The 10654-nt window shown below is 37.1% G+C and overlaps 1 protein-coding gene across 2 annotated transcripts in view; it reads right to left on the bottom strand.

The window, feature by feature from the left end:
• The window catches only part of vwa8 (von Willebrand factor A domain containing 8), a 146055-nt gene that overhangs the window by 4923 nt on the left and 130478 nt on the right, over positions 1 to 10654 (bottom strand). For both annotated transcript variants that reach the window (XM_067409012.1, XM_067409011.1), the window contains 3 exons: positions 9951 to 10109; positions 3565 to 3663; positions 517 to 755 (listed from right to left, as the gene is read on the bottom strand). In XM_067409012.1, the coding sequence (XP_067265113.1) occupies positions 517 to 755; positions 3565 to 3663; positions 9951 to 10109 (497 nt within the window). The remainder of the gene's footprint in view (positions 1 to 516; positions 756 to 3564; positions 3664 to 9950; positions 10110 to 10654) is intronic.

Genomic DNA, 10654 nt, shown 5'->3' with positions numbered 1-10654 from the left:
AGAGAGGACTGCTCTTTAAATCACGGAGGCCACGAAAGGACAGCCTATATGGGACGTGTCCGACCACCACGGGGGTGCCTTCCGCATGCCTTCAAGATCTCCTCATGTGCCCTCTGTGAGTCAAGACCCGCAAAATCCTTCAAAAAACACGAACAATGCACCAAAGAGAGCTGAACATGAGCCTATAGACTCTTGCCTTTTATATGAGAAGAGCCGAACAAATCACACAGGCCACAGCAAAGAATTGACACGGCTCCAGAAAGGGAATGTTAATTACAATTCAAACTCATTATGCTTTATAGTGCTGCCCTAAACATTTGAGACTTTGCACTGCAATTAGCAATGAAATGGGCCTTGTTTTTTTTGGAGAGAACTTTAGAGAGTGACTTTCATTCAAAGGCGTTTCACCGCACGGCGGTTTTCATGAAATGGCACCGCCGGTTCTAATCCAGGCTTAACCTTTAACCAAACACGCTAACGCTTAACACACGACCTGCTGCGGGACATTAACCTCACCTGTCCGCCTGGTCTCCTAGGGAACCGATGAAGATGGCGAAGGCATTGACCTGCGGGTTACTGGTGAGGGCACGTGCGAACCGGTCGGGGCTGATCCCATAGCGCTCCAGGTTGGCGTCGCTCAACACGATGACGAAATGCTCGTCGGCTTCTTCTTGCGCCAGCTCCTTTATGGCTTGTTCGGTGCCCTCCAGAGTGTAGTCTCCGCTCATGCAGAACTGCGAGTGGGCATGCATGGTCTGGGACAGTGGAGTACAGCAGAAGAGGTTATAATGCATATTCAGCTGCCCGAGAGGAAAAGAAAAGGCCATATGCTAAACAGTTTGTTTTAATGCACTTCCTAGGGCGGTTAGCTCACACATGGGAGATTCTTGACAACATCTCAATAAACAACATGGAAGAAGGGTTTGAAACCAGTTTTGCACAGATTCATGGGAAACAGAGCCAAAAAAAAAAAAACAGCAACAGCAGAGTTTCTCACAGGATTTTGTGAGATTATGGGGTGGATGTTTGGTCCCTTATGGAACATGGGCCATGGAAGACATTTTTTATATTTTAATAGGACTGTCAAAGTCAACGAGTTAACTAAATTACGATTAATTAAAAATCCTTAACACGTTAAAATAATTTAATGTAAATAAATTACTGAAACACATGAAATTGCGTCATTAAAGCTGCAGTCTGTAACTTTTTTTGGTTAAAAATGATCCAAAATCAATTTTTGAGCAAGTACATAACCAGCCAGTGTTCAATACTATCTCATTATCTTAGCTCGATTCACAACGATAAGCTTGTAATAATGTTTTATAATAAGAGCGACATGGTGGATTTCCGCGGTAAATTTGAGCATGCAGCAGTTCCTCTGCGGGTCATTACGTCACGTCCGTAAACAGAAAGGGTCCCGTCGATTTTATCATGTGAGGATACTGCAGGTAGTGGATCATTTATAGCCTTTTCTCACAGCAGCTGAAATATTTAAACTTATAATTTTGATGGCGGATTGTAATCCAGAAAGATCCAAATGACAATCATCAGTGACAACTGGAGATTCAGCCGTAGTCAAAAAGCAAAAGACAGAAATTGAAATCTACAGGTAACGCTAAAATAGTGACACATAGTCATAGCAATGCTGATGTTGTTAACATTAACGATCTGAGACCAAAGTATAACAGCAATAATAATTTGCACGGTTTGACATGATTTGAGCTAAGCGATCGTTAGATTTAATCATCATTGGCAGCGTGATTTATTGTAGGCCTAATGCTTTTTTCCTCAGTTGGTCAGAACAAAAGTGGCAGACATGTTACTTGTTCAAATGATATTTTCCAGTAAAAATTCTTATATTGGTCATACTTTCAAGACATAGAATCTGTGATTCTGAAGTTCAGTATCCACACCGGTGCGGTGACTGACAGCAAGCATTAGATTCATCCGCGCTGACGAGCTGTGCCGAGGCTGCAATTGCAGGTTTCAAACAAGAGATGGCGACAAAGAGGAAAAATCGCGGACTGCAGCTTTAATGTAATTTAAATCAAGCAGTTACAGATAGATGATCTTAGAAGTCGAGAGCATCTACAATGGTGAAAGCACCTGCAACCCTGGTAGGTGGAAATATCTATTCAAACCCTTTAACCCGATTTCGCGTCTATGTTTGCGATCAGATCATTATGTCATTCTGTCATTTTGTCAAACTCTGGGAAAGTTTTCATCCAGTAAGCGAATTCATTCAAACATTCAGTCCCAAAAAGCACCAATGTAAAGAAAACCTGGCTGATTACATCAGAGATAAAAGACAGAATAGAGACTCACATTGCGTTTTCAGTAAATTATTCATTCCAGTGTCTGTTTTGGTTTAAAACTCATATTCTGTGATTGTTTCTGAAGAGTGTGAACCCGTGATCATGCTGTGTGAAATATAGACTGAAAGTAAAAACATCCCACCGCTGTATGGCCAGAGATGATATGCAAACTACGTTTCTTGGCTGGATAAAGCAAACCAGCGTCTCGCTAGTAAAGTTTTGATGGATGAGGATTGGAATCAAGGTAAAGATGATTGCAGTGACGTACAGGAGACGTACAGTAAACACACGTGAGTCCATTATCTTGATGCGCAAACTTTTGGGTCTGTTCAGTATTGCATCATATCTTTACTCGTCCAAAATGTAAACAAGCTCTGCTATTGCACTGTACACATAATATACACTGTGAATTCAGAAAAGTTTTCTTGATGGGTGGTTTGGTGTGCATCAATTTATGAATTATGGACTGCTTATATCATTTGGTTATTTGGTGTCTCCAAATGGAAAGACACCTACATTTTAAGCTGAAAAAAAGCTTGCAGAAAAGTCACCCTTCAATTTGATGGTTTACTTTGCTGGATATAGCAAATGATGACAAAAAGAAAGTATTAATCATGATTAATTGCACAAAAGGGTGTTTTATCGTTCATAACTTCTGGAGGGAAATAGTGAAGACACTGGACAAGGATGAAACTTTCTAGTGTGACTTTTCAAGACGTGACTTTTTAATCGCATACATGAAAGGACGCCAAGCTTCAATCTTGTAGTGTGATTGGCTTTAAGGCAGGTGAAACTTGATAATTAAACTGTGAAAGATAAGATTATTTTCAGAGAATAAATCTTGAAGAACTTTCTGTTTCAAGTGTAAACCTGTGATTTCAGAGTAAAAGTGTAATTTTGTCAGTGGTTTAAATTATTTTTTTCTGTGACGCCTGTAATCAGAAAAACACCAGGGGCTGAAATATTACTAGTAGCACTTTGCTTAGGAAATAAAGGAGATTGTTTCATTTTTTGAAGGCCCCAATTTGGCTGCAGTTGTGCGTCAGTGAATCTCAGTTACCATCCCTGCAGTCTCATGTCTGAGAATTTATGCTTGACTTTCTTCCTGATGTGGTCACATAAGACAATAGGAGGAATTCTAGGAGAAATACTGCTACTACGTCAGCACAAGTGAATTCATAAGAGCATAGATTTCAAAACAAAAGGAAGGAAATGAGGTCACACTTGCATTACAGAGGCATTACTGTACCTTCAAAACTTTCAGCCTCTCCTTGTTGTTCTTAGGCACTTTGTCACATCTGACCAGTTCTATGTCAAATCCATCTCCGGAGTGCCCCATAATATCATACTACAGAGGAAAAAACAGGAAGAAGGAGAAGGGTTAGTCTACGCTGCCAGGAAAATAACGAGCAGACAAACAACGGTATGCTCAATGCTGGAATAAACACTCTTCAAGAAAAGATTTTTTAGAAGTGCACCTCAATCATGTAAAACAAAACAAAAAGATGATGTAAATCAGCTATAATGACAAAGAGGATGCTATTTTGAGTTACACTCATGAATAGTCAATCAAAGGAAGTTTCATAATAAAATCTTGTCCAGCTCAACAGTGAACCAAGTGTCTTTGCCAACAATGCAACAGTTGATGGCACTGAGAGTCTGAAATACATCACATTCCATTACGTCAATACATCTTCAGTATACTTCTGGCTGATCATATCAAGAGGACACTAGTCTCAGTTTCAAGCAATGCCCACTGAAGTACTGTATATGGCACAGAAAAACTGAAATTACCAGATCAGATTTGACTGGCTGACTTTTGCACACATTATCTGGGAGTCACGCTGGTTTTCATCTTGGCCAGAAAAAGCATCAGTGTGGACCAGGCTCTATGTTGATTGTCAAAGGTTTGGCTACGTGAGACTAAGGGGACACAGACTAATGTGTAACCTGCAGAGCTGAGCGGATCAAAGGACAAATGAGAGGAAGAATGTGTATGACACCCGCCTTGAGATCACATGTGGATGAGTTATCAGGTGCACTTTTATGTAATGCAGATTATGTAAGTGTCACAAAAAACAAAACAGATATATGACAGGCCAGCTGGATGAGCAAACAGCCAAGGTGGGGCCATAAAGTCTGGCACCCCTCACACACACACACACACACACACACCTACACACCTACACACCTACACACCTACACACACACACACCTACACACACATGTTTGTTTTTGTGAATTGTGGGGACTTTCCATAGACTTCAATGCATTTTACACTGAACAAACTGTACATTCTATCCCCCTACCCTACCCCTAAACCTAACCCTCACAGGAAACTGTGCAAACTTTTACTTTTTCACAAAAACTCATTCTATATGATTTATAAACCCATTTACATTGTGGGGACCGCTGGCTGGTCCCCACGATGTAGGTGAACTCAGGTTTATATTACATCATGGGGACATTTGGTCCCCACAATGTAATATAAACAAAAGCACACACACACACACACACACACACACTCAAGCATTCTTACCATCTCACATATCACTGTCACTTCATTCATCTGTGTCACCATCTATTACAGGTTCTACACTCAAACTGAGATCTGAATAGCGCTGTGCAATATAGCTAGTACGTTTTTTTTTTTTTTTAAATATTCAGCAAGGACATTAAATTTATAAGAGGTGACAGTAAACACATTTATAACATTACAAAAAATACTATTTCAAATAAATGCTGTTCTTTTGAACATCAAAAATCCTGAAAAGTATGACGATTTCCACAAAAATATGAAGCAGCACAACTTTTCAACAAATAATAATAATAAGAAATGTTTCTTTAGCAGCAAATCAGCATAATAGATTGATTTCTGAAGGATCATGTGACATTGAAGAAGAGTAATGATGCTGAAAATTCAGCTTAGCAACAAAGGAATAAATTTTAAAATATTCATATGACTGAAAATATTATTTAAAAATGTAATAATTGTTTTTACTGTATTTTGATCAAATAAATGAAGCCTTAGTGAATAGACAAATTCGGAGTAGATGTCACGCATAGGTGGCAGAAACACAGCGGTAACAAGAGGAGGAAAATGGACAAAATCCACAGAATAAGAGAAAAATGTTTTGTTGTGCCTCTGGATGTCAGAATCGTAATGCAAAAAATATAGCCTTCATTTTAATAGAATACAGTTGTTGAAGATGACCTTTGAAGCTAAACACATTTTTCATAACATTTAAACATAACATTTTTACCTCACATTCTTTTTTATATCTTTTATATCTTCCAGTTCGGACTTTATAACTTGCAATTGTGAGTTTATATCACAAACCTGAAGGGAAAAAGTTAGAATTGCAGGATATAAACTCGCAATTCTGAGGAAAAAAGAAATAATAATGAGTATATCTCACAATTCTGTTTTTCCTTCTAAGAACTTTGAGATACAGTATAAACTCGAAATTAACTTTTTTTTTATTATTCCTTTATTCCATGGCTTCCAGACTGCTACTGCAGAACTGTAATTTTATGGCACCAGGTAGGCTCTTCCCACAAAAAACATCATCGCTGTTTGCAAACACAAAATAGGTCTATATAAGAGACTTCTTTCAAAAACATGAAAAAACCCCCAAAACTTTTCAAAGGTAGTGTATCTTGAATCTTTTCAACCAAACAGAATATTTTTCACTTATATTTAATTTATATTGACATTTTTTTGTTATATGCAGAAATATAATAGTACTTATCAACAATATTTACCTATATATACTTATTACTAAAATATTTAAAGCCAGTAAAATGTCACATGAAGACTTGCATGAACATTTGATCAAGTAAATTGCTGAATCACTTTTGAATAGATTAATTGATAGTCATTTCTTACCAACTGATTCACAAAAATGAACTGAACTTACCAGCTCGTTTTTTTGCAACTGAGATCTAAATCAGACACGTTATTAAAAATGTCTTTGTTTTTATTAAACCTAATGGGGAAAAAAACTGTGATAAAATCATAAATACAGGTCAAATTTAAATGCCAAAAAATGTAATAAAATATGGTAACACTTTATTTTAAGGTGACATAGTTACACTTTACTACATATACTTACTATAGTAATAATAGTAAATTATGCATAATTACAATTAACTAACTAACTAACTAACTAACTAACTAACTAACTAACTAACTAACTAACTAACTAACTAACTAACTAACTAACTAACTAACTAACCCTAAACCAAACCTTAACCATAACCCTAACTACATGTAGTTAATTGATATTACTCAGTACTAATTTGAGTAAGTACAATGTAACTATGTCACCTTAAAATAAAATGTACTAAAATATATTGATTTATATTTAAGAAAAATCAATACTTAAGCAATGCACTGCCCTGAGGGAGAAACAAAATTACTGCACCGGATCCAGCTGTTTTACAAATGTTACATATTATCTATATTTATATCATCCAGCCTCAGATCTGACCTCACACATTTAAAGTGTTGATGCACATTAGAGTAGAACGGGATAACGTGAACCATTGACACCCGCAGCTGCATATCTTCCGCCGCTTTCCTCCCCCAAACTCCCCGGGATGGAGATAACAGATCATCTTTTGTGCAGGCGCTACAAATCTGCGAGCAGCTCCCAACAAGGGCCGTGATTCACAGCCTCCAGAGCATCTGCCAGCAGCTCAGATGAACAGAGACAGAGAAATGGACGGAGGAAAAAGGGGAACATCAAGTGAAAGAGAGAGAATGAGACGCAGAGGCCTCCCAGAGAGCTGCTAACCACTAATCAACCTAAACCAGCATGACTGTCTCTATGGCAACCGAGCATGTGGAAGTTTCTGTGGATATTTTACATCATCCTTATTGCCATGGCAACCTCCATAACAGTGTGTCAGCATGTGCGGTAGGGAGATCCCTATTACTCATCAGATCGGCTGAAGGTTTTCACTCGGTTTCCATGGTGTGTTGCCTGGAGTTGGTTTATTTGTATACAGATTTTGCTATTTTTATTGAGTGATGAAAGTGTTTGTGGTGAAAAGATTGAGATGCATCAACGTGTAGAGATATATTTTTGAACTCTGTGGTCAACTTATACCAAGATGACATGGCCATCAAAATTAGATTCACTGAGCAGATGCATGGATTTATTTCAAATTAAAGGCAGTGTCTCAAAATCTACTGTGCCACCTACATTTTTGTGAATTGGTTGTAAAGTTAGGGGAAGATGGTTTTACTGTTACAAAAGATTTCTATTTCAAATAAATAAATTCTAATAATAATTTACACAGTAATAAATTACATTTTAAAATGTATTCAAATAGATATTATGAATTGATGAATAATTATTATTATTCATCAATAATTATTATTTACTATTTTTACTATTTTAAATTGTAATAATATTTCACAGTTTTTACTATATTTTTGATCAAATACAGTAATTGCAGCCCTGGTAACCATAAGAAACCTCTTTCAAATATATATATATATATAAAAGAAAACACAAATTTTGAACGCTTGTCTGTCATCTTTGATGTTTTGTTTTTTTCTTAAAGAGATAGTTCACCCAAAAATGAAAATTATCCCATGCTTTACTCACCCTCAAGCCATCCTAGGTGTATACAACTATCTTCTATCAGACGAACACAATCGAAATTAAAATTAAAAAATATCCTGGCTCTTCCGAGCTTTATAATGGTAATGAATGGCAACATTTTTTTGAAGCCCAACATAGCGCATCCACTCATCATAAAAGTAATCCATACATCTCCAAGGGGTTAATAAAGGCCTTCTGAAGTGAAGCAATTGGTTTTTGTAAAAAAAAAAATCCATATTTATAACAAACTATAAACAATAATAACTATAATAAACTATAATCACTGGCTTCCGGTAACAGCTGTACGTGAGTCTAGTTCTGGCGGAAGAGTGACCTCTGACCCGACGCATGACATAGAGCAAGAGGATAGAGCAAAACAAGACACAAGTCACAAATTAGGAGTCTAAAACAAGAATTTTTAAAGAGAAATGTTGGAGAATTTTGATATAAAAGAAGAGGAGCTTGAGTTTGTTGCCTAGCCGTATTTGTTTGAACCATGAGAGGCATCTAAAGCTCATGCTTCTCCTACATCCTGCGTCATACATCGCGTCAGGGGTTACTCATTTGGCATAAGTTGGTTTGCATGGGAAGCTAGATATTTTAGTTTATAAAGTTTTAAAGGTGCCCTAGAATTAAAAATTTAATTTATCTTGGCATAGTTAAATAACAAGAGTTCAGTACATGGAAAAGACATACAGTGAGTCTCAAACTCCATTGTTTCCTCCTTCTTATATAAATCTCATTTGTTTAAAAGACCTCAGATGAACAGGTGAATCTCAACATAACACCGTCTGTTACATAACAGTCGGGATCATTAATATGTACGACCCCAATATTTGCATATGCCAGCTCATGTTCAAGCATTAGACAAGGGCAGGACGTCTGGATCTGTGCACAGCTGAATCATCAGACTAGGTAAGCAAGCAAGGACAACAGCGAAAAATGGCAGATGGAGCGATAATAACTGACATGATCCATGATATCATGATGTAATATTTGTAATTCGTCTTTCTAAATGTTTTGCATGTTGCTAATGTACTGTTAAATGTGGTTAAAGTTACCATCGTTTCTTACTGTATTCACGGAGACAAGAGAGCCGTCGTTATTTGCATTTTTTAAACACTTGCAGTCTGTATAATTCATAAACACAGCTTTATTCTTTATAAATCTCTCCAACAGTGTGTAATGTTAGCTTTAGCCACGGAGCACTATCAAACTCATTCAGAATCAAATGTAAACATCCAAATAAATACCATACTTACGCGATTAGACATGCTGCATGACGAACACTTTGTAAAGATCCATTTTGAGGGTTATATTAGCTGTGTGAACTTTGTTTATGCTATTAAAGGCAAGCGTGAGCTCCGTGGGCGTGGAGTGTGAGCATTTAAAGGGGCCGCAGCCTAAATCTGTGCATATTTAATGATGCCCCAAAATAGGCAGTTAAAAAAATTTATTAAAAAAAATCTATGGGGTATTTTGAGCTGAAACTTCACAGACACATTCAGGGGACACCTTAGACTTATATTACATCTTTTAAAAAGATGTTCTATGGCACCTTTAAAATTTGATATTTTTCTTAAAAAATCCCATCGCTTTGCTTTAGAAGGCCTTTATTAACCCCCTGTAGTCACACTTTTATGGTGGATAGACTTTTTTGGACTTCAAAATCAGGAGCACCATTCACTCCCATTATAAAGCTTGGAGGAGCCAGGATATTTATAACTCCGATGGTGTTTGTCTGAAAGAAGATAGTCATATATACACCTAGGATGGCTTGAGGGTGAGTAAATCATGGGATATTTTTCATTTTTGGGAGAGCTATCACTTTTAGTCGGAAACATAGATTTTGAGATTGCCTTCTTTATAAAGATTAAATGTGATGGTACCTAAGAATTTGGTCAAAAGAAGGAAACTTATGCTGCCTATTTTGAAACAGTGTTAAAATGCTGCCTACACAGATAGCTCACTATGTTTTGGAACAGAGCCGATGGCTGATCGGCTCTGATTCAAATCTTACCTTAAACTTGTGCTCGTAGCTCTCCAGAGCCTCCATCACCATACACACGGCCTCCATGGAGCGCTCCAGACGGCCGTCGACGCCATTAAAGCGATACATGCTGCCAGAGACGTCTGCTAGTAGACGTAAACGCTTCGGCTTCTGCTGAGGAGACCCTAACTGCAGCCAGACCAAAGGAAAAACACATAAGTCATCCACACATCCAGTCTCAAATGACCAGACAGATTTTTAATTAGGAAAATCATTTAATACAGTTAATATGTGGTTCGTTTAATTGCAGCGTTCTGTTTGCCCAGACTCCTCTTCTGAAAGGCTTCATGGTCAATGAGATTTTTAATGGATTATACAGGAGCCACATAATATATTAAGGCACCACTGTAAGAACTCATTATCATCAATTCAGAAAGATTTTAAGTATGCACTTATGGGAAACAGTAAATATAATATGATCTTCTTGCTGTGAGTGTCTGATAAACTGGAATTCAACAATACCAGTAGAAGAAACAATAGGAATAGAAGAAAGAAAAAATGTAGTCAAACATCAGGAAGTCTAACAAGAATGCTACACCTTAAAGTTATAGTTTGCCTAAAAATTAAAATTCAGACATTATTTATTTACTTTATGTCCTTCCAAACCTGTATGCTGTTTTCTAAGGAGTGCAAAATGAGAAATTTTGAAGAATGTACCCATTCCTCTTTTCATA

Source organism: Chanodichthys erythropterus, chromosome 14 (genome assembly GCF_024489055.1).
Source record: "Chanodichthys erythropterus isolate Z2021 chromosome 14, ASM2448905v1, whole genome shotgun sequence".
NCBI lineage: Eukaryota > Metazoa > Chordata > Actinopteri > Cypriniformes > Xenocyprididae > Chanodichthys > Chanodichthys erythropterus.
The sequence above is the reverse complement of the archived record's forward strand: the minus strand, read 5'-3'. Positions and strand labels throughout refer to the sequence as shown.